The 27,597-nt window shown below is 45.8% G+C and overlaps 2 protein-coding genes across 8 annotated transcripts in view; one reads left to right on the plus strand and one right to left on the minus strand.

Annotated features, from left to right (window-relative positions):
* Positions 1–15,469, plus strand: part of LOC138581047 (structure-specific endonuclease subunit slx1-like) — a 353,913-nt gene extending 338,444 nt beyond the window's left edge. For all 7 annotated transcript variants that reach the window (XM_069652082.1, XM_069652074.1, XM_069652076.1 and 4 more), the window contains one exon: positions 14,561–15,469. In XM_069652082.1, the coding sequence (XP_069508183.1) occupies positions 14,561–14,611 (51 nt within the window). In that variant the 3' untranslated portion in view covers positions 14,612–15,469. The remainder of the gene's footprint in view (positions 1–14,560) is intronic.
* Positions 15,470–18,103: 2,634 nt separating this feature from the next.
* Positions 18,104–23,759, minus strand: LOC138581050 (claudin-4-like). Its single transcript, XM_069652087.1, has 2 exons — positions 23,580–23,759; positions 18,104–19,000 (listed from the first exon to the last, which is right to left on the minus strand). Exon 2 carries the CDS (start codon positions 18,993–18,995, stop codon positions 18,363–18,365), a length of 633 nt encoding a protein of 210 aa, XP_069508188.1. The 5' UTR covers positions 18,996–19,000; positions 23,580–23,759; the 3' UTR covers positions 18,104–18,362.
* Between the last annotated feature and the right edge of the window lie 3,838 nt (positions 23,760–27,597).

Genomic DNA, 27,597 nt, shown 5'->3' on the forward strand with positions numbered 1-27,597 from the left:
TTCTTTGCTGCTGTGGTTTCAGAGTACAGATTGTAATGCATAATGAGCCTCCTGTCTTGCCATAGAATAAGAATGTTTTAATTTCAATTCTATCTATGCAGCCATGTTTTTGTTATCAATATTTATTTTTTATTTATTATTAATGTGTTATAGCTTAACATAAGCTTTTCACATTTAATAAATCAATACAAATTACAGAAAGTAATTGCTATTACAACTTACTTAAACATATTAATACTTTTAAAATGCAATCTGAAAAGAACATCAATGCAAGCATAGAGAAAAAAAAATGCTAAAGAATAAAAAGAAAAAAGAGAAGAAAAATATACAAGTCTGCTTAAAGTATGAATGATACACAAGCATTAATCTTTGTTCACTTATGCTCCATTTTTTTCCCCATGACCATTTATCATTCATAGAATTATAAGAAGTAGATTGCTAATATGAGCACTCGTCCATTCATAGATATTATTTTCTTGCTTTGACACTCGTTCTCACTCATAAGATTTTATCAAGGAACAAACACGCCTATATTGTTATGCCTAACAGGCTCTCAATTATCAACCATACATTATACACTGCAATATGAAGTGTAGTGCCAAAACATTAACAGCCCTTAGCCAAAAGTCATTGCTACTTATATGATCCACTTTATGGAAAAAATCACTGTAGTATGTTGAGTACGTTTTTAACATGGCAGAACAGCATGTTAGGACATGTTTACCAGATTCAGTCTCAGATTTGTTCGTACAGAGCCTACAGTAACGCTCTGATATAGGAAGATTGTTCATAATTCCACCAGTAGCCAGTACCGGCAGTTGATCAATCCTCATTAAAAGGATGAATCGTCTAAAACGAGGTGAAGGGCAGAGAGACAGATATGGCAAAGATTGCTTAAAAGTATATCGCATATGTGGTACAAATTTGTAGCGTTTCGGATATTCAAGACGAGCAAAATTTTCAATCCAGTCGCATAATTCCGACTTCTTAGCGAGTGCCCGCAAAGAACTGGCTGTGTCCCCATACAGCCTATTGGTCCAGCCTATTTTGTCCAGATAGCTATCCATATATTTTTTCATAAACGGAAATGAAGAGGGCTTATTATGCTTATCACTATGCATAGCGGAAAGTAAAGGGTTATCTACATTCAGCGCAATTTTTAAGTACAATTCTGCCCTCTTTCTAAGTAATTGAGATTTCCACGAGATGAGACCCAGCTCCAGTCTAAGAATGGAAATGGGTATACATGTCGGGAATCCTAGCATTTTCTTCCAAAATTTCCCCTCAAGTATCTGTAGCCACCCAAGGTCCATTAGCTGCAATGCTTCTAGTCCGTAGGTGATCATGGGTGCTAGTACCTGCAGATATAAATGACGTGCGGCCCAGATGCTGTACCTACAATGTGAAGCAGTAAAACGATATACCGGTGGAGTGATTTGGGCCGCACGAGTGATCTGGGCTTGTTTACACATAATGTATTGTCCCTTCGGCTCTATCTCTATGCCCAGATATCTATAAAAGGGTGTATATTGTATTTCAGACTCGTATATTTTGAGACTAACTCGTGCTACCTTCTTGCTGGTAAAGGCCATCATCTGAGTCTTTCCCAGGTTGATTGAGAGGCCATTTTTTTTTAGCGTAAATCCATAAGGCCACAGCTGATCTGCGTAGTCCACTGATTGTGTGGTCCATGATGCCTAAGTCATCAGCATACGCTAGGACCAAACAGTGGGTGGCGCCTATCTTAGGGGGACAATTATAATAGCGGTGCTGTAACACAGCCTTGTTTTACTTCACGAGTTTGCCCGAACCTTACTAGTCATGTTCCCCCTAGAATCTAGCTTCAAAGAGACCGAGGTGTTATGATGTAATAAATGAAGATAGTAGAGTATCCCTTTAGTGCAGCCCAAGGTCTCAAGTTTGGTCCACAAAAGCTATCTCGGAACTAGGTCATATATCACTACTTAACGAGATCTAGACTTGCTGTGGGATCATGGAAAAAAAAGCGTTGCAGTTTCATTTGTGATGCTGGTTTTTTTTTTATTCGGTTAACAATGGCTGGCGTGAGGGCAAATGCACTGGGTAACACTTCCTTATCTACCCAACGGACGTGGAGATTATTTGCTTTCCTCCTGTTCTGATGAGATGCTTTAAGAATTGTTTTTCGAGCACTAAATGAGAGAAGGGGCAGGGGGCTAATGTCTTGTGCTTTTATGTAATAGGGACAATTTGCTGATTGCGTGCTCTGGTGTCATAATGCAACTAATCAGCGAGTCTCCATTTCAAAGCTGTTAATGTTCCATGTCTTCAATATGATAGTACCCCCACCCCCCCCAAACAGTGAGAGAGATTGGTCATTGTTTTCTAAAGTGACTGCCTCATGCTGTCCCACAGGCGGGGAGAGAATCACCGAAGCTAATTTGGGACTAGGAACGTACACCAACAACTACAAGGTCGCACTGCCTCCTAGTTTGGGCCCGTTGCCTTATCTGATGGCAATTTAAGGCCGTGCTCCTCGGGCTACCAATGTTGTGACAGAGTGCAAACCATCCGCCCGCCAGAAGCCATGGCATTGGAGGGACGGTCTATCATTAAAGCGCGCCCTGCAGTCTCGAAAAGAAACCGCCGCCACCGCCCCTCCCTGAGCCCGCGCAATCCTTCAATCCCCCTAATGAGCGGCGCCGCCCGCAGCCTCGTGTTTTTTAGGCCTTCCCCTGCCGCTCCCTACACGTAGGCATGCCGCAGAAGGCTTCTCGTGCGCCCTGCGGCGGGCCACCAGGAGCTCGCACCGACCCGCCTTCCCTCCCTGCCGGGCCGGTCGGGGCCTGCCTGGAGCCCGCCTGCATCAGCATTCCTCACCGGGCCCGGGCATGTTTGTTTTGAAATTGCAGGTGGTGCCGTGTGCTCTCTCCGCCAAACATCGATGGTGTGGCCGGAGGAGGGGAATGCGTGTCACCCAAAAAACTAGCCCTCAGTTCAACAACAATCCTCCATAGTTAATCATTCAGGCTTCAGAGTTTGGAACCTGGGAGGGTCTGTCGCGCGCGCGTTTTTCCTATGGGGTTGATAAACTGGGTCTCAGACATAGGCGTCCCTAGAGGGAGTCAATTGCACCCATATTGGATGCTTTCCCACTCCTAATTGGTGCCCCCGCACCCAAATAATGCAGTTTTTGTTTGCTTAGCTCTGCCCTGGGACAGCACGGGAATCAATGGGCCATGATTATCACTGGGTTGAGGGCCATCACTATAAAAAAAAACAGACTACCTTCATGCCTGGTACACCATTGTTTTCCAAATGTGCAGCTACACTTGTATGGAAAAAAAATAAGACATTTCCAAATTGAAACATGCTTCTCAAACTTACATTCACTAGTTTGTGATTTTTTTTGCCCCTTTTTGTTTTATGACAGTATATTTCTAAAGCGGTTATATGCTTCTCAATACGTTTAATCACAGATGCATTCTTCTATTGTGCTGAAATTAGAGTTGTTAGGAAATTAATGGGTGCCAACTTTTGATTTTCGCTATGGGGCAGAAATTACCCCACCGTCGCACTGAATATAAGCAAGCTGCCATCCAAACACATCCCCTGTTGGAACACATTTTATGGCACTTTGAGGAATTGCAAAAAGTCATATGATTTACAGCCAGTTTTAAATAAATAGCATCTTAGCAACAGTCATCCAACCTGGTGAGCTAACCTGGTAGCCCTCTACTGTAGGGCATGTCTATGGATTCTTTGATATGTTCAAAATCACTGCATTAACAATGGTGCAGTTCATGTACAGGACTTCAAAGTCAACGGTATTTAATCTCCAGCCACACTGACCGGTTGCATACATTTATTGACGGTGTACCAGTGGCGACTTCTCCATAATGGTAAACTGGGCGCCGACCAACAGGAATCCTTGCCTATGATGGAGGAGCCAGCCCAGTGTATACTCTGAGCACTTCTCCAAACTTACACGGCCCATAGGGGATGCTGGCTGAGGAACTGCATGTTTGTATGCGTGGGGGCGACACTCCTGCGCCCCCATGCACATACAAACGGAGCAGGTCACTTTCATCAGCACGCTGGCTCTTGTGTGCATGTGCACAAATCAAGAAGCTTTTTTTGCTTCCTGGTTCTGTTTGTGCTATGCGGGTGCTCGAGCGCTGAGAGGAAACATCAGGACCGGGGCAAAAGGTATGTTAATTTAAATGTGTATGTATGTGTGCATGCTTGTGTTGAATGAGTGAGTGTATGATGATTGGGGTGTGTGTGTGAATGAGTGAGTACATGCTGCATGTGAAGGTTCTGTGATTAGGTGTGCACGTGTGTTTGTACTGGGCTGTGGAGCTGATTTTAGTAGGTGGAGAGTGGTTGCACAGCTCCCCCCCCCACCCGCCCTAATCAGCATGCTGTGTTGAGGTGCTGGTATTTTTTTACTGTTCATCTACAATAGATGCCTAGTAGAAAAATACCATCTCTGCCCCTTAGGCCCCTCAGTGCCTCGCATGCACAAACCCACAGTGTGTGCACAAGGCTCGGGGGAAGGCGGCCCAGAGGGCAGGCATGGAATTTTTTACTGGGCATCTGTGATCAAGCATGCATGATAAGTTTTATTATGGAGCTAGACTAACATTTTAATGCAGCCAGTCTAGCCATGTCTTACTGTGGCATGACATTTTGTATTGGACATCTTTGATAAAGCAATCGTGATAAGTGTTCATTTGGCTAGACTGGCATTTTGATGCATCCAGAATGGAAATGTTTTCATACTGTGACAAGGCATTTTTAATGGTAAAGCCAACTGGAGTATTTTCTTACATGGGTATACTGCCATATTTTGGGAGAACAAGCATGGGCATGTTTTCTTATAGTATCATCATTACTGCCATTATGCGCAAAGTGAACATGAATATGTGCTTATTTTGGAATACTGGCATATACTGGTGCCGCCAGCATGGAAATGTATGAGACAGCCATTGTGAACATGTTTGTTTAATGGCATACAGGGCTCGAAATTAAGATTTCATGAGCAGGACCTAAAACTAGCTCCTAGGTGTCGGGTATCACCCAACAGACAGGAGCCGCCTACCGCTGGGGAACCAGGAGTGAGTACACAGCGTACTGCAAATCTAACCTTCACACTAGTTGCACACTTTACCTTTTTTCCCATTATGTTTTAATGTGTACTACATGTGTCCTAATTCTTCTTTATTGACATTCTCAAACGCTCCACATTAATGACACATATGCATGTTTGTTTAGGCACAATTTGGCCTTCGAGCAAAAGTGCACCTGGCAGCTTTTGATTTCAAGCTATTCAGTCTCTCTTATGCTAGAAGCAGCAGTTAAATAGCTCCCAGCAATTTCTAATCCTGCCCATATATTGTGGGTAAAGGCATAGTTAAAAAAATGCTCCTCTGCACTGTTGCCCCTTATTGCCTGTAGTCTCTTGATGTGTTTTAAATGAATAAACATAAACTGTTGATGACTTGCATCTATTGGATTTTTTTCATGAGTTACTTTGCAAAGCCAATTGCAAAAGGCATTTTACCCAATTTTCCAAAATACTGTGCTGTAAAATGCACAATTTGTATTCATTATTTTAAGTGTTCTTGTGGGGGAGAATACCCCAGCACCTCTTGGTTGGTTCAGGCTACACTCCATAACACTGGCATGTTTGGGAAGAAATACTTACGCCGGTATTCGTGATATCTCCTCTGTTAGACTTAACACTTCTTGACTGTCTATTATTTAAAGCTGAGCTGGAAGTGATGTCTCTTTCGCTAACTAACACCTTTAACTACACATCATTTGAAGCTGTACTAGAAGGGACGTCTACTTGAGTTAAACAATTGCAGTCTCTTACTCAGTGCAACAGCATTTTTGCAACTGTTGAACATGGGTTAACTTTTTAGGATGTATATTAACTTGATGCAAAACTGTTATTGCATTAAACCTACTCTTAACATGCTTAATGTCAAGTTTTGTAAAATATAGGTATACTTAAACCTGTTTGGTCTGTGGACGCTTATTCGATGTGCCACCAGCCTGCCCATCCCCCCTCCCCCCTAATACTAATTTCTAGTTACACCACTGGTCTCAGATTGGCGGCGTTTCTCCCACGTTTTGTCCAAATGCACTGGATAATTGTATTTCTTTTTGGCCCAGCCCAGGGTAGCTCTGTGAACCTGCTAGGAACAATCTCCTCCGAATGAGTCCTACATATTCATCAAAGCAGTATGTTTAACTGCTGGGGCAAATGAGGGAACTTCAGCTGCTGAAAAAGATGCTGGTGAATATGTTTAGGCTGAGACAAATATTGCATCTAGACTGTATCACCGTTGCAGGTGAACTAGGACAGTGAGACTGAAAAAGGGAAAAGGTGCTAAATTAGAGGTTTGTGAAGCCGATGTGGGGTTACTGATAGCATTGGACAAATCCTACAAAAAGGAGGAGGCCTGATTAGCATACTTAAAGTGCATCACCACATGAAGAGACCTCAAATAGTGGGAAGTCACAGCAAAGCATTGCCAAACACCTTTTAGTGACTTGTGGTGTCCATGGCACACAGTGGCAGATTTAAGGCAATGACAGAGGGCCCCAGGTGGACGGGTCATGGAAGCGGGGCCTAGCGTGGGCAGAGTTGCACAATGATCAACTTTAGGGACAAATGCTACATTTCTTTGAAGTTGTGTTTTTTTGTTTTCTGTGTTTGGGGGTCTGACTCTAGCTAGAGACAGCTGGGCCTCCTTGTCAGGTTTTGCTGTCAATGGTGGTAATATTGAATGATCAAGCCTGAAGCTAATGTTGGAAATTATAGGGTTCAAGGCAATGGAAAGGGACATTACAGAAGGTGATATCGCAGGATAATTCCTACAGCATGCAGAACCATTTTGTGCATGTCCTTGGTGTTCTGACCCCACACACTTGAAATGTCATTGAACGTCACAGACCTAAAGCAGTTCACCTTTTGATCTCAAAACATACCAGGGGTTCCCTCTTTAGGTGGGTGCTGCTTGTGGCACTTGAAAGACCCCTTAACTCCAATCCACCACCTCAAAATCTCCAGCTCCACATGGCCCTGCTGCAGGGGAGTGAATGGAAGAGAAATAAGGGAAGTAAAGTGAGGGAGAAAAGTAGAGAAGGAGCAGGAAACATGAACGCTGATGGGGCAGGAAAGTGGAGAATGAAGGAGAGCAGAAGCTTGAGTGAGAGATTGAGGGAATGCAGGTTATAAGGTGATTGAACGGAGCCAGGTGAGGGTTAAAGGGTGAATGGGTATGAACGAGGGCAGGAGAATGGGGCAATAGTTAGTGAGGGACAAGAGTGAGGGGAAATGCAGGGTAAAGAGGATTAAAGGGAGGGAAATTAGAGAGCAGGGTGTTCGGGAGTGTATGGGGAATAATGGAGGTCTGAGTCAGGGAGAAATGAAGAGTGAAGAAGGGCAGGAGAAAGGGAGAGAAGGGAGGCACATGAGTGAGGAATGGGCTTTGGAGAGGCAGCAATGTAAAGGTAAATGGTCTAACGTGGGTAAATGAGGAAGGAAAAAATGGAGTGAAGGAAGGTGAATATGCAAATAGCAGCAAAATGAGGATGAGCCAGAGAGCAGGATCTTTATAACCAAGAACCTTTAACAGTAATGGAGAAAGAAAAAGGCAAGATGATGAAGGGAATGAAGCAAGAACAGGGGGACAACAGTGTTTAAAAAGAGCAGGAAAGAGTGGGATAGTAGAGAGGAAATTGATAGTAAGGAAAAAAGAGGGGGCAAAAAGAATGCTGCATAGGAGAAAAAGGAAGCAGGATGGAAAGACGTAAAGGCGAGCATATTTGTGATGTGAGGTTAGCAGCTGCTTCTCCTTGCTGCCCACCTTTACGCCGTCACTGCTGCAATAGATAAATGAACAGGGAAACAATTAAATTGCAGCCACTTGCATAATGTATTGAAATGGGCCAAAAACATCCACGTGGTCGATGAAAATCTCCTTTGTGCGAGTTCTCTGTGTTAACCTTATATCAAGTTGGCATCTAAACGCGCCCAGATGAAACCAAAGGTTGTGGAAGATGGCCAACCACCCCACATTTTGCAGGACTGTCCCACTTGACTGTGCCGTGTCTTGCACACAGCCAGCTCGTGACAGGAATAAACCATAACTTTTCTCTTCTGAAGCAGGATCAGCTGTCCAAAGTCTTCCCAGATGACCCTTTTCATGGAACAGTTTAAAGCTCCGGAAAGCACAACACCTTTCCCAATGCTCCCCAGCCCCACCCCACCCGGCTCAGCTTTGTGGAAACATAATTTCAATAAATGGATTAGAAGTTGATCACCCAGACACACGGCCGCTTGGGTAAAGACTTTTGTCCCTTAAAAGGTGCGATTGGTGGGTGATAATCAATGGGAGTGGAGTATAATGCTGCATGCTGTGTAAAAAAATGGCTCAAGAAAATTGCCCGATATTGAATTTTCTTTCACTGAATACCTTTTTAAAAACCAAATTATATTGTTTTTAGGTCCACGTTCCATTGCAGACTGCTACTGACATCATGCATTTTGTGTGGCAAAAATAAAGTTATAGATGTCTTTCTGCTTGACCAATTTCTATAACAATGTATATAGTGTCAGATTGTTTTATTTTTTGATTTGTGCACTTTTCAAGGCATTGACAGAAACTAACTATTATTTTGTTTTGGAAATCCAAACCTTAAAACGTGTGTGAGTTATCACTGGGAAGATCAGAGCCTGGGTCAAATACTGATTTCATCACTTTAACGAAATATGTGATCCTGGGCAACTCATTTAATCTCACTGTACTTGATCTGCTGACATTGAGTGTCGCTAGAAGTGATTTAGTTAGCAATTTCTACTATGAAGAAAATCTCTCTTGGTTTACTAAACTATTGAGATGTTCTATATTAAAAATAGTGAATATTTATATATTGTACAACACATTATTCTCTTGGTTTACACATGAAAACTTATTTTACTGTCTTTACTAATGGTGTCCTTGAGTATTGAACACTGATGTTACTGCTTGTAATGTCATTTACTGTGATGACGTGTCTCATCATGTCAACCTATATCTTGCAAATTAGGGTTCTGCATATCTTTTGCTAGACAGTTCTAGAAGACAAATTACAACATACCAGTGCCTTGTATGCCTAACAGTCCCACAGTGTTGTGATTCTGTTCTGTGTATGTGTTTAAGAGCCGCGGTGGGTGGTGGGGTGGATCAAGCAGCTGCCCCTATTTTGTCAGTCTTACTACACAGCAACATATTTATTCCTTTGTTACAGGCTGCGCTTTGCTAGCTGCTGTCACCTTAAATGAAGACTTTAAATGGCGCTTTTCAGCAGGTTGCCGACTGCCTTTGATAGCACACAGCATACAGCAGTGTTATCACCTCTTTGCCTTTTACTCTGGTTTCATCTGTGTTAGCACGTTTCTGACAGAGCAATTACTAAGTTTTCAGTGGCCGTTTAGTGTTTCAGCTCCCCTCTGGCTGCCTGCCCCTAAGGAGCAGTCCTTTACATCCATTCTTATGTATTTAAGCAGCCCAAGGGTGCCACAGACTGTGTCCACCCCCACTAACTGTAGGCAATGGGGGGGCAATCAAAATGAAATGGGCCCCCACAAGCCCTAATGAATGTTATCCGAGCCCTGTGAGTGAGTACTAAGACTGTTCTTTGTTATTCCACTGTGCCTGACTGCCAGAACAGAGGAATCGGGGCCATGTGTGTTAGGCGGATGTGAAGAGATTGGGAAGGTGTTGGACCAGGACACGGCAGGGCCTGCTCGCTAAAAAGGCCTCTGCCTGGCTCAGTGACAAAGGTGGAGGGCTGGGGGCGCACAGGTGATTGGCTATGACTATTTCCCCAGTTACACCAGTTCCTGTGTGAGCAATTGAATTCAGAGCACTCCAGTTTCCCACTTGCATGTGCGAGAGCGCCATACTGTCCAGTTCTTCCTTGGAATTTTGGAATTTGTTGTACTGCATTCAACATAGGAAAGACAAAACTACAAGTCCCATAATTCCAAGAAAAAGATACGACCAGATGTCGTGTTCACTCATGGAACTGGAAAACCCGAGATCTATGTGGGTCTCGGTCTTTCTTCAACAGTGAGTGGTTGCCTGGGATGCATGCCAGGGCGTGCTAGGATAGCTTAGGCTATGTCCAGCAAGTAACTAGAAATGAAATCACAAAATGGGGCATCACAGCACCATGGGAAGTAGCTGAGAGAGATGGGACGACCTTAGCAGGCCGTCACTGGCACCGTGCCTGTAGGCCATGGCAAAGCGGAATTAAGCAACCTGAAGATTAGGCACTATGTGTTGGGGGGTTTTACTGCGCAGTGCTTACCCTTGGTATTGCTGCAGGTCCAGGGAGGGGCGTGCACAGGCCTGCAGTGATGCCAGGCACTGATGTGTGGCTGATCGCCGCATGCATACCAGGTGCCAGCCAGAGGCACTGGAGGTGCACACCTCTAGCAGGGGCTGTCCATGGATGGATGCCATGTGAGAGGTGGGGATAAACTATGTTGCGGCAAGGCGCGTCAGTTTACTGCCCAAATGCCCGAGGCAATCTGGGCTGCGCCCGTGGTCGGACAAGTGACGCTCCTCACTCCCTACCTTGAGACCCTGAGGGGTAGCGCAGCGTCTTACCTCTGCTTTCCTCGTGTACCGCGTTTCCAGCGCCTCGAGTCTGCAATCGATTGCACGGAATGTGACCCTTTTTAAAGACAGACGCCCTCTGCCAACTAGTTCTACATGGCATATAGCAAGCATTGACGGCAAGGCTGGCTGCTTTTTTTTAATGTATAGACCCCATCTATTCTGCTGAGGTACTGGATATTGTATTCTTGTATATTTGATCATGCATGTGATTTGTTGAATCTTGATTTGTGATTAAATGTATTGTGTTTTAAGAATGCTATTTTAAATTTGGAATTGTATTGTATGCATTGTGTGTACAAACCAATTTTTCTATATTGTGTGAAAGGTTTGACATTCCACAACCATATGCACTTAAATAAATAAAAAAATAACATTGGTTGTTTGGGTGCAAAAAAGGAATCCCACAAAACCAGGGGCCTACTGAGCATTAAGTGCAGTCACTGCAGAGTACTGTGTGTGTTATTAAGTATACACACCTTTAAAACAAAGGTGTTGCTGAATTTTACAATATATCACGTATTTCACTTTTCAGTTAGAAGGCAGCTATAGTTTTGAAGCGATATTGCCACGAGTGAGCCAGAACACAACTGACTCTGTGCTATGACTAGTGACAAGTATTATTCTAGGTTGGGCACATATAGTCTATCACACTCCGAGTGGACCTACTCAGTAGCACACACTCTGAACTGAATCATTTATAGAGACTCCAAATGTTGGCAGATAAGCCAGAATGAGACTACATCATGTGCCCCGAATCACACTTTGCTTAAGTGGTGAACCAGGGAATTGAGTTTGGTTCGCAATTGAGACACTTGAACCCATCTATTTCCAGCCCTAGGTGTAGAACAAGCTACACTTCTTTGTGAATATGTGCCATTCAGATAATAAAATAGTCGTTAGTTTTAGAGCGGAACAGCAAAGCAAGCAGATCACATGATTAAAAAAAGCCTGACTCTATACTAGAAAGCCTGTTGAGAAACAAGTGATTCATATTCAAAAGTGAAAAGTCAATTGAGCAACTGCATAATTTAAAATAATGGTCGTATTCTACATAACACAGTGCATAGTGCGAGCAAGGCATTCCACTGTGTATATGTTGTGGGTCTCCTCTGAACTAAGGACATACATATTTCCTGATAAACTGGCAAATCTCCTCCCAAACAGGTTACATTGGGCACGGATTAAGTCCGGCAGCGTCATGGTACTGATCCACATTTCATCTCTGCTGTTTGCAGAATGTCTCCAGCTATGCACTGGCCATAGTCCGAGCCAGGCAGCATCAGGCTCTTGGATTCTATATGAATACAATCATTAGGTGGCAAAGGAAAGCCATTACCAGCAGCTCCCTTGTGCATCCCTCCTCATGCCTAATGGGCAGCTGGGCCTGAAACTGACCAAGCACCGCCTTCCCAGGGTCTTCAGACTTCAGATCTGTAAACACATGTGCCCAAACTCCAGCCCAAGTCAGGAAAAATAATTTTGGGGGGCCAGGCTACTGTACACTTCCTGCACTGATGCACTCCCCCCAGCCCCCCCACCGGCTTATAATATTGGACAATCACCCATGTTTCCGGCAAGTCAGCTCTGCCTTCAGTGGCGCAAGTTTGCTGCAAATGTTGGGGATGGGGACATCTAAAGAAAAGGAGCCCCTGCCAAATGAGATGGACACAATTGTGTGGCACGAAAGTTAGGGGGCAAACATCCTTGCGTACCCCTTAAAATGACACCCATGGCTGTCTTTGCACCACACAGGACTGACTTGCAGTTGTTTTCTAGAGCTTCCTGCAACACGGTTTTACCTCGTTTCTAGCGCACTTCTGAGTGTCCCACCTCCCCCAGCACCTTGGAATAGCACCAGAGCCTTTCTTCCCCCTCGCCTTTCCCACCGCCAAGTTTTTGGGGCACAACCAAGTGACTGAGTTCCGAGAAGGCGGTTTGCAAAGCAACATGAATAAACACCCACGTGAAATGGTATTGGAAACGATCGATGTTGCCTTTCCTGAAAATAAAACCAATTTCTTTTATAAAAAAAAAAAAGTGTATGTGCTCTTTCTTATGCGTGTCAATTTTTTGGTGTTCTGTATCTGAATTGTCCCTTTAATGTACAGTGTGACCCACAAATAATTGTGTGAATGCAGACCCCCCTTCTCTGGAGGCCAGCCAAAAGCAGACATGTTCCTGACTGTACAAAGAGCACACTAACACATACACGCAGAGACTCGCCCTCCTGATCCCCGCCCATCATGTTATATGTGCGATAAACACCCTAGCCTACATCATAAGGATATGTCACGTCACCAAGGAATTCTGTGACCAAATGGAGGCGCGAAGCCCAAGGTAGGCCTCCTTTGTGCGCTCCTGGAATTCCGATGCGACTTACAGTGTTGTTTGTATGTACAATGGCTGGTATGCTTCCTTACAGTGCATGCTCCAATGCAGGGGATCCTCTGGCTGTTGATACATACAATCCGTTTAGAATATGGTTGGACTAAAACCAGCAACTTGGAATGAGGTGGCAAAAATATTTCAAGCAGTTTAACGTAATGCAGTGATAGCATGCACGACTGTATTCATTCTCAGCAGTGCACAAAGTGGCATGGAAGCAGAGCGTTGCAGTAGCAGCTGTAGTACTGCTTTGCAGTCTCAGTGACATCACAACTCAACCCCAATAAGATGTTCCTTAATATAGGTGATGCCTGGCCTTTATGAAGATATTGAAGACTTTCATGTATTATAAAAAAGATATTGGTCCTTCTCTCCCACCACCTCCCGGTCACTTCTTCGCCATCCACCCAACCCATTCATCAACCAACTCCTTTGTACTTTCCCTCCCCAAGTCCCCCACTCATCTCTCTTCACAAGCATTTGCTTGTATTTTTTACGTAACTCTGTCTACCCCCCATTTTGCTCTTTTATAGTGCTTTGAAATAACCGTTGTTATCATTGCAAAACTGAATGGTGTCTGTTATCAGCCTCTGAAGGACAAAAGCCCAGTTCGAATTCGAACATGTGCACGAATGTTACATACAAATGGGCAAACAAGATGGGCTGTTTTATTGTCTCCCTGGTCTTCAGTTCCACTGACCCCTCCCCCACTTAGCATAGTGTACCTTTTAGACCTTGAAGATTGTAATGTATGTGTGTGGGGGGAGTTCAGCGTCTTATACTTGCCTCTCTGAGCAAAGCTACAAATCAGGTACAAAGACAGGCGCAGATTACAGGGTATTTCTAGGAGGGGCTATTTAAGCTGTAATGTTTTTCAAAGGCTTCATTCCATCCCAGCCTGGGGAAGTGGAGACACTCCACGAAAGCTCGCAAATATCGACTCGCTGTAACAGGGGATGAACCCATTTTATTAACAGAAGTTCATGTAATCTCCTCTGTCATAATGAAGTAATTTGCACTGTAGTGCGTTAATTAGTAAGAACAACTTTAGTAATGCTAACAAACCAGTGCCCACCTTCCTCATCTAACATAAGTCGTTAATTTACAATCACGTTGTTCAATATCCTGCAGAAACAAAGCATTCAAGTGATGCTCTGCCATTCCTGCAATATCACCCAGGTCCGTCTTTATCCTGTACAAAAGGCGTAACTTTCTTTTTCTCACCATCACCATAAACCTACAAGAAGGAAATTGATCTGAGCCTAAAATGTTTCCTCTGTTTCACTATTGTATTTTTAAGAGACATAGAAAAATAAATTGTGTGATAAAGTCGCCTGCTTGTAGTAGTTGTTTAGCACAGACATGCAGCTTGTAATTAAGCGTGAAGTGAGGAAAATATGAAGTTCTGCCCAAAAATAGTACACCGTGGTATGGATTTCTAACAAGCAGACTCCATTGATATAATCTAAAAATGAGCGTTAATTGTGTGCTTCTGTTTGTTCTTTTGGCAGATTGGAGAGGAAAATGGGGTTACCCCGGGGACTTTGCGAAGTGGACCCTAATCACTCAACCATTAAGTGGTAGTATGAAAACCTGTCACAGACAATGAGCCATTCTCTGCACGTTGTTGCATCTCCTGCGGTGCCAGTCGGAAACACAGAGTAGTGCTAACGTGTCTATGAGGCAGCGCAAGGACTTGATAAATGCAGCATCTGGGAAAACATACACCATCAACGTCTCCCTCACGGCAGCTCTGGTGGTAGAATGCATAAGCACTAAGTTTCAAGGTAAGAGCTACAATGCCCCCATGAATGCGTAGCCCATAAGCCTGTGAGGACCAAACGCTGCAGAGCCGCCACAGCACACAGGAAAGTAGTGGGGCCAGTGAGATGCCCGAAAGGACACAGAGAAGAGCCGGCGACCAACCGAAGAACACTGGCAAGCCCCTTTCGGGTACCTGGTTTGCCTGAGATGGTTTGTGGGCCTTCAGAAGAGCTGACAAGTGTCCGAACACCCTTTTATGAAGAAGAGTAACCCAAGTCATTTTCATAGTCACAGTACCTGGAAGGATAGTGAACCAGGTCTGCAGCACCAAAAGGGGAGACTCCCACGGGTCTCGGGGGTTATTCTCTTAGGTGAAGTTCCCACCTACGATCAGAACTGTGGCTCATTGTCCAGAAGAAGGGAGTCATTTTTCAGGACCCTGAAGATCCACTACCTCTTTTATATTCAATACATGTTTGAGGGACAGGATTATTCGATACATGTTTGAGGGACAGGATTAGGCATTTTGACATGAAGGTGGACACTTTTTATTGGACATTGTTTCCTTAGTAGAGGCAGGGAAATCTCTCCGAGTTAGGGTGAGATAGGTTTCTTCTTTATTTTTGCCTTAATAAAGGTTTATGCCAACAAGCATGCCACCTGTGTTGCCAGTCTCCTCCTTCTGCAGCCTTACAATAAATAGTTTCTAAATTAAACCATATTTTGTTTCGGTTTTCAGTCATGATCTACAGATGACATACCCAGAAGAACCGTCACAGGTTAGGGGCACTGCCTCCACTGGCCAGAAGAGTCAGCCAAGCCTTAAATGGGGGGGTACTGCCATCGCGGGCCGGTTATCACCTCACATGCCAGTTATACAGTCATCATAAGGCCCTGGTTCTACCAATATATGCCATGTGTGCTCCCTTGGAACACATTGAGCCTGACGCGCTTCTTAACCCCTCCTAACTTAATAGGCTGTGCCTCAATTACAGAGGGGTGGGGAGGCTTCTGTGCATAGGTTTTCACAGCCAATCATAGTGCCACAAAGCTAACATGTCATAGACCTATCTCACTAAATAAAAAAACCCTTTATATAGTGCCCCACATTGGAGCACTACCACCTGTAAGTGCTGTAAAAAGAGGTGTTGGTAGCCAATTTAATTATAGTCGATGTATCCACCGTGGAATCGTAAGCGACTGAAGTTCAATCATAAGTCTGCAGGCTAGACCCATCTTTGAGATGAGCAAGGAGCTATCTCACCTGCTGGTGTGGGAAGCTGAACTGTTCCCTAACTGCACTGTATTATATGCAGCATAGTTCCTTAAGTTTAAGAATTATTCTAAACTTAAGTGCCAAGAGCAAGTATGTTCGTCCTGAATTCCCACAGGAAATCGGTGTTGGCCCCGCCCACTCCCGCTGTTAAATATCATACCCGCTTTTAAAAAATCGCTCTCTTTTCTGGTTCATGTACACAAACGCAATCAATATCCAATAGTACAAAATGGCTGACCTCTCAAGTTATCCTATGTCAGAGGTGAACACTTCATCCCGTCCTCGTTTCTTTCTTTACACTCTGCTATACTATACTCTAAATGCACAACCACAGATGCAAGGAATAAAATAGGTCAGTGGCAAAGGTAGATTCCTTTGACAGTTCTTCTCATGCACGAATAGTGACGTCGTTGAGCTGTTGCACTCTGCTAATTCAGTCAGGTCGATATAAAGTGTTGGGTCCTTTCAATGCGTTCCTCCGGAAGGTATGACTATCCCGCATAGAGAAGAGTGGGGTGTTGTGCGTGTTACCTTGTTACCTGGGCGAGTGTTCTGAGAGAGTCCGTTGGTGCCTTAGAGTTGAATGTCAAGGTGTGTCAGATGGGTGATCCTCTCCAAGAATTCTGGTCTAACTGTAAGCTTAAAGTAGAGCACATTAACCTTGAACTAATACAAGCTTTGCTTTAAATTGCTACAGAATTTTGGGAGCACACTATATAGCATTTATTTCATGTGTTGCTTTTACCAGGCCCTTTTCTATTTCCATTGCTCTGAACGCCTCCACTCGTCACACATGTATGGTTGCAGCTGAGCACCTCTGAGGTACTGCCAGGGGTAGTTGTTAGCAGCTGCTATGGCTGCCCGCCTAAAATGCCACCCACGAACCACAGGATGGGGGTCCCAAGGAAAATGCTAGAGGTAAGAGCGGGAGGAGGAAAGTCAATGTGTTCGTTCCAAGGAGGTAGGTCTGTGAATTCTTCACTCTGCTCGCAACCAGCCTAATACTTACCTTGTTCCAGGGACGACTCAGCCATTCCTGCTTCCCTCCTAAAACACCCCCCCCCCCTTCAAAATAGCTTCAAGGAAGAGCTGGGAGACAGGCAGGTAGCGCAAAACGGTTTATTGTGAAGAAAGGGATAGAGTTGAAATGGTATTACAGTACAGCGCCTTTTTACAACGAGGCGGGCAGCATTGCAATTAATATTCATAATAAAAAAACACATAAAAACACCAAAGAATATATTTATAGACAGGACTGAGGAACTGTCATGACGTTACATTTCCTCTCAACGCTGCTTTGAATTCTTCCAACTGACACGAAAATCTGATACATAATTGTATTAAAAAAGAAAGGACAAGTGGCCCTCGCTGCACATTGTGGCACTACATCTGCTCTCACTAAAGTGTTGGTTCTCTGGCGGAGGTATCGCGAGAGTTCTCTGGCGGAGGTATCGCGAGAGTGTACGGATCAGGAGTGCAGTGAGGTGACATCACGGCCATGCCATGTCCTACGGCTCAGGAAGTAGTGGCTCCTACCAACAATCTGCAAAGGTGAACCTAGATTATGTGTGCTCTCCATGGCTAGCCACACGTTATTTTGTGAGGTCTTTCTCGCGATGACTGCATCACAGAGCAAGGGGGCGTCTAGGTTGACGAGGTCTTCCCTAAACCTGGCATCACTCTGTGCCCTGTTCCCTTGGATACAGTATGGCATGGCACACTGCCCAGATCCATTGAGGACCTATATACCTCCGCGGAACCTCCCCTGTATGTCTGATCATTGACTTGCGCAATAAAAGAGTGTACCGCTTTACCCACATCACTGGGGGCCTATACAATTTAGTTGAGTTTCTGTCATTCTCACTTTCCTCAGTACTGCAATGGGGTCTCTCTCATTGTCCAATTTGCCGGGGGGGGGGGCACCATAGCTTGGTGGAGCCTCACTCAGTAGGGACTACATGCCTCTTTGGAAACCTAACCCTCCTTTGTTGACCAATGATATTACTACCCCTCGTTTAGAGCACACAGTCAAGTATGAATGGCACCCCTATGTACCTTGAAGAGTTGCTACAACCTTAGGCCAGCGGCAGAAGTCCGGGCTCACTTGACTATAATCATTGCAAGTTCTATGTGGGATATTGTACGTTTGCCTCTGACCCATCATTCTGTTCCCATTAGAAAATATATACATATATACTGTTTCTGGAGGTCAAAATAATAGTTTGTGCCAGGATCTGGAGCCCTGCGGCTGCATGATCCCCCTCGATTGCCATCTAGACATAGTTCTTGTTGGCGGGGGCGCTGGGTGCATTCTTGGCGTAGTACTGGGCGGAGTAACCGGGGCCATCGCTCTGTGGGCGGCAAAAACAGAGCAGGCCGCCAGCAATAAGCATCAGGACCGAGGAAGCCCAGCCAATATAGATACATGTTCCTAATTCCATCTTGTTAGGCACGGAAGGGTTATAGAAACTTTGGATGGTATTGTGGGCAGACCAGCTGACGGGCACAATGAGCAGGAGACCAGCGATGGCAACGATGACACCAGCGGTGAGGGCAATCTTGGGTTTCACATCCTCATTGTCCACACAGGTGGTGAAGTTGGCTCCCATTAGAGCCACCATGACCCCAACGACAGTGAGGACGATGCTGATGACGGTGAGGGCGCGTGAAGCCTGCAGCTCCTGTGGCAGCTGCAGCATGGAATCGTAAGACTTGCACTGCATCTGGCCCGTGCTCTGCGTCGCGCATTCCATCCAGATGCCCTGCCATTGGGTTTGCGCAGTGATGATGCTGCTTCCAGTAAAAGAAGACTCCTTCCAGCGGGGCAGAGCGCAGCAGACAATGGCACCAATCAGTCCAAAGATGGCCAAAGCCACTCCCACAATCTGTATTCCGCCCGATCCCATGGCACCTGTGTGGCAGAATGGTAAAGATGTGGTTAGTATTATTTGGATTTAGAGTGGCGATTGAGAGTTAGGGTTACTTTGGGTTGTGTTGGGATTAGGGGTGAGTTATGTTTTGGATTTCACTGGCTAAGGGTCTAGACCATCGCTAGTTATGGTTGGTGTAGGTGTTAATTAGGGTATTGGCATAGTTGACCTAATGCCAACTTGACCTACTCCCATTTGAGCGCATCTTTTTGACCTAATTTGGTAGGTCCAATGGTACACATTAATACAAAAATAGTTGTGGGGTAAGGGAGATGTGGGGGTGTGCGGGCTGTCTCCTCCCCACATTAGGGGGGCTTACAAGGAGTCTCCCTCCTTAGTCGTTTAAAAAAAAGTGGTAAAATGGCACTAGGTCAAGTTTTCTTAAGTCAAACAACCCATATCCGTTATTTAGAGATGTGGTTTGTCTTGGAGTTAATGTCACAGATTCCTCTTCCAAGGGCATGCACCTCTCCAGGTCACACGTACATTAATGGAAAGATGTTATGAGTGCATTAAACAGGAGCAGTCACAAACATGACTCCTGTGGCACCCGGCGTGTGACCAGGGTACTTTCTAATTCCACGCACTGAATGCTACTGCTTGTCTGTTAATCAAGAATGGCGCAAACCAGACCATGGCTGCTTTAAATTTGTCTTACAGACCCAGTAAGTCCAGACAACGTGATGGAACGGTCTAGGGTAGGGGTCTGCAACCTTTGGTTCTCCAGATATTTTTGACGTCAACTTCCATGGAAGTTAGAAACATCATTAGAGCTGCAGGTTGTAGAACATTGGTCTAGGGGAATGGAAAGCAGGATCTAGATCTCCGAGGATGAACAAGGCAGCCAATCCCTTGTCCATCCTCTCAAGTGGGTAATTCTGGATGCAAATTAGAGCACCGTCTGTTCCCCTATATTACCATAAGCATGTCTGCTATTCCCCTAGACTATGATACAGTTCCGGATAGGCCCATCAACTGCAACATTGCTTCTTTTTCGATTATTTTCAGCAAAAACGGTTTGTCCGTAATCTTGCAGTAGTTTGAGCATCGCCTAATATGGTAGGAGGGCAGGTTTGTTTTTTTTAACCAAGGAGTAGACCAGCTCTGTTTCTGGATGTGCCGTTGAAGCAGTGCGGCAGGCAGTGATCTATTCAGGATCGACTGGAACTAGTTAATTCACACTTTCTATAAGGGTTGAGTGGGACAGGGGTGTCTTAAATTCAGGTTCCTGCTTAATTGTGGACAGGCCCCCAGTAAGATCTTTAAAAGGGAAGAGTTTAGCGTTCACATTCTGGGGCAGATCGAAGCCGCGGTCCAGAGCAAGACGACACAAAAAGCCTCACAACCCAATCGAATGTTATGAAATAATTGCTGGTAGTCAATCCTTATTCGCAATGCAGCCACGGCAAAGTGAACCAGAAGGATTCTTTTCTCTAGATGGCCCCTACTCTCGCAAATTCCTATTTCCAGCGGAACCTTTTCAGTATTAACGGGAAGAAGCAGCAAAGGTCTCTGCGGCAATGCCTGGAACCGGATTGCCCGCAGGCAATGAGTTTACCATTGTTCAGATGCTAGAGGCCTAACTCTAGGAGGACAGGGTCCAGGCACCAGCCAGCATGGCACAAATGCTGCGAATGGACGGCACCACCAGTGTGTCTGTCTCTCCTAGCATTAAGCAGTGCCGATATGGGGGGCAACCAGTCTGCGGCTGCACATATATAAGGAACCCAGAGCCTAGCCAACCTGTTCCCCTCCCGAACCTACATCGTAGAAAAACAGTGACTCCCAGGACCAGCAGCGTCTTATCACTTTGTCTGTTGCCAACAGATAAAGGAACTTAAAACCACCAATGGACCCGTCCCTCCTCGGCATGCTCCAGCCAACCGTGAGCCACACCCATACATGGACAAATGGGCCCAGCCAGCTTGTCTCTCCAAGGCAGGCCCGCAAGTTCACACTGAGAATACAGGAGCCATCTTATCTGCCACGTCCAGTCATGCCACAAACAAGGATGTTAGAAACCGAATGCCCAGCCAGCCTGGCCCTCGCATGCATGAATCATACACATACAAGGGATCCAAGGATCACACAGCCTGCCATCCCCCAAACCCTTCCCCAGCACCTCCCAAACGGTTGCAGGAATTGCAAGAATCATCTACCTTACTACCCCCCCCCCCCCCCCCGGCCTGTGTCCTAGGTACAGGGTAATCCAGCATAGCTCCCCATAAGTATGCTAGCAAACACATACAGTGGATCCTGGGCTCAACTTCAGCCAGTCTGCGCCTCCCTGCCCCAGGCATGAGCCACACAGAAGCGGGGCGGCCCCGGTCTCACCTGCCTTTTCAGGCATAGAACAATATAAACGCTGCAGGGCCCAAACCAGCATGCATACTCCCTGACATGCAACACACACAGGGAAACCAGGGCCTGGCTAGCCTTTCCTTTCTAGGCCCACATCACATACAAGGAATCCAGAGTCAGAGCTCTCTGCTCTTTCCCAGGCATGCGACCAATACATGTAAGCCAGCACCAGATCAACTTGCCCGTCCCAGGCACCCAATAAATATAAAGGGCCTGCCTGATTCACAGAACCCTCTCCTATGGGATCGCGCCATTATAAAATGCTTCTGTGAATCAGGACCAAAGGATCTAGGGCGCCTAGCGGCATGGCCCTCCCGGGAATGCAAACAATATAGAGTTCAGGGCAGTAAAGACTCTACAAGCCAAGCATGGGTTAAATATAGGAAATACAGAGAAAGACCAGCTTGCCTGTCCCAGGCACACTAACAACGCATGCAATCCAGCACACATCTGCCTGCCCCTCCCAGGCATGCAACACATATGCATCCAGGGCCCATCCAGCCTGTCCCAGGCACACTAACAACACATGCAATCCAGCACACATCTGCCTACCGCTACCAGGCATGCAGCACATATAATGTATCCAGCGCCCATCCAGCCTGTCCCAGGCACACTAACAACACATGCAATCTAGCACACATCAGCCTGCCCCTCCCAGGCAGGCAACACATAAAATGGAATTCAGAGGAAGATGAGATTGCCCCTCCCACTTACCCTAAAAACATCATGCAATCCAGTACACATCTGCCTGTCCCTCCCAGGCATGCAACACATATGCATCCTGGAGCCTTTCCTTCCCAGGAACACTAGCAACACATGCAATCCAGCACACATCTACCTACCCCTCCCAGGCACGCAACACATATAATGCATCCAGGAGCCTGTCCTTCCCATGAACACTAAAACGATGTGCAATCCAGCACACATCTGCCTGCCCCTCCCAGGCATGCAGCACATAAAAGGAATTCCGAGGAAGATGAGATTGCCCCTCCCACGTACCCTACAAACACATGCAATCCAGCACACATCTGCCTGCCCCTCCCAGGCATGCAACACATATGCATCCAGGAGCCTTTCCTTCCCAGGAACACTAACAACACATGCAATCCAGCACACATCTGCCTGCCCCTCCCGGGCATGCAACACATATGCATCCAGGAGCCTTTCCTTCCCAGGAACACTAACAACACATGCAATCCAGCACACATCTGCCTGCCCCTCCCGGGCATGCAACACATATGCATCCAGGAGCCTTTCCTTCCCAGGAACACTAACAACACATGCAATCCAGCACACATCTGCCTGCCCCTCCCGGGCATGCAACACATATGCATCCATGAGCCTTTCCTTCCCAGGAACACTAACAACACATGCAATCCAGCACACATCTACCTACCCCTCCCAGGCATGCAACACATATAATGCATCCAGGAGCCTGTCCTTCCCATGAACACTAAAACGATGTGCAATCCAGCAAACATCTGCCTGCCCCTCCCAGGCATGCAGCACATAAAAGGAATTCCGAGGAAGATGAGATTGCCCCTCCCACGTACCCTACAAACACATGCAATCCAGCACACATCTGCCTGCCCCTCCCAGGCATGCAACACATATGCATCCAGGAGCCTTTCCTTCCCAGGAACACTAACAACACATGCAATCCAGCACACATCTGCCTGCCCCTCCCAGGCGAACTGCACTTGCAAGGGATTCGTCATGCAATTAGCATGGATCTCCCAGGCCTTCTAAGGGATCCGGGCCGGCCTGGCATGTTACCTGCTGGGGACGAAGAGAACCCCCGACTTTTCTATTTAACAGCACTGCAAGATGCAATAAATAACATTGGACATGTCTACACCTACAAACACGGGTCGAGTTAGCTCTCAAAAACGCGTTTTCTCTTGGAAGGGTAGTAGTTTGCCACACACGGCTAGCCGATAGTGCCATCCGCTAGTGGAAAGCGGCCAGCGCCCCCTCCTAGGTCGAAGGTCATTCCCCCCCTGGACCGTTAGGTGTCTGTTGGGCAGAGGCATGTCTGAACGGCCCTGTTTTTCTGGCTGTTGGGAGGCAGTGGGTAGATTTTATTTATTGAATGTAAACACTTATTTTAATATTTGATTTTTGTATATATAAATATTGTAAAGCTGGAAAAATGTCAGCTAAAACTATTTTAAAAAAAGAACCCGTTGGCTTTCTTACCTTTTTCTTTACAAGGGCTGTGAAGGCGTCTGTGTAGGGGGCTAGTGTGTTCTGGAGACGACAGGGCAGGGAGTGGCCCCCCGTTGAGATGCCGAATCCGAGGGGATGATCTTTCGCCTAGAGACGAGTTGAGCGCCCTCAAGTCCTTGAAGGAGTTGCAGGAGTGTTGGGTCCTGTCCAGTCAGGGCCTTCTGCGGGCTGAGGCTAATGTGCTTCTCAAAGTCCAGTAAATCCACACAGAGATGCGTCCAGGTGCGGGCAATGCAGAGGTGTGAGGCAGGGAGGTGAAGGGGGGGCCTTATATCCAGCAGGATCTGTCCTCTGACATCACGAAACCAAGGGGTGGGCATGTGGGGGCGTGAGTCAGGCTCCAGGTGGTGGTTTCGCGCTCGAAGAGGGGTGGGGGTAGACGCACATGAGACCGGCACGCGCTCAGGTGAGGCCACAAATATGAACTGTTTCACCAGAAAAAAACACATTCTTTCATAACGTTGTTACCGTCCAGCTTCGGGTGTTGGTGTTGAAGTTGTTGTGTGGTAGCGCAGTGGTGTTTCTGTGTGAGGCAAGCGTGTACTTTTTCTTTCTCTCCGTTTGTGTTCTGTCTTTCCCTCTTTTCGGCATGTATTTTTCTCATTCTGTATGGGCTTTTCGCATTTTCTCTCCCGACTTTACCTGTTCGAGATACCAGCACTCCCTGTGACAGAAGGCCATCTGCTTGGGGCAGCATAGCATGAGATTTAAACAAATAAAAGGATGTAGGTAATTCATTTTCTGAAGGGGTTGTCTGCTAATTAGACCCCTGCGCCCCTCCCCCTTCCCCATCATAATGCTCCATGCCAAAATAATAATGCACGTGTGTGATTCTGCTGTGACTGTCTTGACATCTCCAGCAGGTCCAAAGATCACATATGCATTCCCCATAGCTGCTGAAACACAAAGTGTCAACAGGCAGAGGTGTTTCTTTTATATCCGTCTCAGGTACAACACATAATAACTGTGTACCATAGCCAGACTGGTAGCATGTTAAACTGTAAACAATAAGCCACACCTGCTTATGGCCCAGTGACTACTACATCAATATCAACTGCATCCATAAGCACTGCTTCATAAACAGTTGATTGGCACTCCCTGTTACATATTGGTAACAGAGACATTTCAAGGCTTAAACTGAAGGCGTGTGACACACACTTATTATGTATCACGGCTACAACGTAGGAATCTGGGAAGCGTTGGGCAACACTTTTTGAAAAATATTGTTGAATGCAGTCTTAAATACTTACAATTATTGTACAAGTTATTTATGGGATGCACTAGTAACTTTTTTAAAGTGTTTTTTGAATGTTGAAAAGATACTTTTTGTATATTTTCTATACCTTTTTAAAGAATTTATATAATTTTTTAATATTTGATTTAATTTATATAATAATACAATACTGACCTTAATTATTATCACCCTGGAATTTGGGGTAATATTGGTATTGAGTAACAATGGGTGTGCATGACAGCAGCACCTAAATGACCAAATCAACCTTATTGCATCCAACGGCAAGGTTTTGCGTTATATTCGCACCTGCACAGTGCAGAGTGGAATGGGTCTATATTGCTTTGGTGGCTACCAGAGCCACTCAATTATACAGGCACCGCATTTGGATTTTATTATCAGCTTGGTGAGCTGTGTTCTAGTCATTAGCGGGCTGGTGTGTATATTAGTTGTCTGACCTGGGTGTCTCCACAACAGCCATGTGGGACCCTGAACTCGCCCCAGGAGGTCCCCTGGAAAAGAGTGTTTCAAAGACAGTCCTGAGATGATAAAAGTCATTTTCACACAAGGTTGCTGGTGAGTCCTTTTAAAGTAGGCAGACATGGGAAGGGGCGGAGCGAGAGTATAGGTTTAGACCAAGAGGAGTTCCACCATCTTGAATTCTCGTAGGGCTCCCTCTACTTTCTTCCCCTTCCTGCAGACAAAGCACTCCGAGTATAACATCAGAAGGCAAGGGACACTTGTTACAGCAGCCTGGATTGAGCCCCTGGCGACAAGCTTGCTTTGGACCAATCTACAATAGCATTTTGCCTTTATAAGGACAGACAATCCTATGTTTAGCTGGGTCTGCTTTAGGATTCTAGACAAAAAGGTTTTGCCTGGAACTCTTTTGGGATTATTCCAAAGTCCTCAACCACATAGGGGAAGACAGTAGGCTGCAAGGCAAATTCTGCTCCCTACCCATCTCTACGGCACATTTGGGATGACCAGCTGGCTGGACCCGGCCTAATGCAACTGAGTCACTGGTACCCAGGACCATGCTCACTGTAGGTGGCAGAATCCTGAGAGTGTGCTCTTTAAAGCACTCCGAGCTGGGTGAAGCAGAAGAAAGACTCACCTGGCCCGTGGAGATCCTGGATGGAGTCTCCCAAGCGCACAGAAGTCAAGGAGCAGCTCTACATTCTGTTTCTCATCTTGAATCTGTTTTCAAGCCAGCCGGCTGCATCAAGATTCTTTTCGAGCTAGCATGAGCAACAGGATCTGCTTTTCAAACTCTCTGTTTTCTGATCTCCCTGTGAGCCACTGACTCAATGCATCGCCTCCTTGCACTCCAGCACTTTCAAGTGGATTGCTGCTGAAGCGCCACAACTCGTGGACATACTTCTCGAGCTGAATAAACGGATTAAAGACCGACTTGGCTCATCAAGCTGATCACTCTAGAGGGTCCCTCTAGCCGTCAACACAGCACCATTGGACTGCTTCAAGCAGACTTGACTGATCACCACACACCTGCGTGTGGAGCATTAATATCAGCTATGTCCCTCACAGATGACCTGTTGACACCTCTGAAGAGAGGAGGGTGCCGTTTGCACATGTCAGCTCCCTGGTTCTCGCATGAATTTGAGAGCCATGAAGCAGAAGTGTCGTTGGGCAGAGCGCAAATGGCGTTTCTCATTTGAGAGATCAGCAAAAGCTGAATATAAACAGATCCTATCTCTATGTAAACTGGTGTTGAAATCCGCGAAATCTCAGCACTACTTCTAGGGGACTCTTTAGAGTGACAAAGGAGCTCTCTGCTCCCAGTACCGCCTGTTTTGATCCTTCTTATTCTCAAGCCACTTGCAACGCGATCAGCTTTTTTGCAGAAGAAATTGATAAGATTAGGACACTGATCATGTTGACAAGAGTAGGGATAGTTGAATCTGGTCCCCAAGCCCACCTCAGCAGTGGAAATGTCTCTTGTTTTGGAGCCTGTCTCTGATGCAATTGTACGGGCAGCTTTGTGTAAGCTTAAATCATCCTCTCCATCTGACTCCATCCCACTACATTTGCTTCAGTCCTTGCCTCTCAACACGATTCCTCTTTTCACTGCTGCGCTCCATCAGTCTTTTGGGCGTGGGGTTATTCCTGCCCCTTTGAAACATGCTATTGTTACTCCATTTTTAAAGACGCTGTCACTGGATTCTTCATCCCCTTCCAGCTACCATCCCATCTCTCTTCTCCTGGCCATTATGAAGTTGATGGAAGCCATTGTCACCCCCTCAGCTTTCAACATTTGTGCAGAATAACATCCTTTTCAGTTTGATTTCAGGCTACTTAGGGGGACAGATTCGTTTATGGTTTCGATCCTGGATGACTTGGCTTTGCTCCAGGACTGCAGGGAGGACGCAGTCTTAATTCTTCTTGACCTCTCTGCATCGTTCAATACCATTGACCGCAATATTCTTCTGCAATGCTTGGAATAGGCAGGGCTGTCAGGTCCAGTTCTGGGATGGTTTTCCTTGTTTTTGAGGGACCACATGCAGACCGTGTCTCTTTCAGGTTTCTGTGCTCCGTCCACGTCAATCTTGTGCGGCGTGCCACACGGTTCTTCATTATCACCCTTGCTTTTTAATGTATACCTGCATCTCCTAGCAAATTTATTTGACACATCTGGCGTACGTTTCTATACATACGCCGACAACATACAACTTATTTTCGAATGAAATGCCCCAGCATCAGATCCTCCCACCAACTTAAAATCTTACCTAGCTGAGA

This window comes from Ambystoma mexicanum, chromosome 3p (assembly GCF_040938575.1).
Source record: "Ambystoma mexicanum isolate Mex_15411 chromosome 3p, UKY_AmexF1_1, whole genome shotgun sequence".
NCBI classification, from domain to species: Eukaryota; Metazoa; Chordata; class Amphibia; order Caudata; family Ambystomatidae; genus Ambystoma; species Ambystoma mexicanum.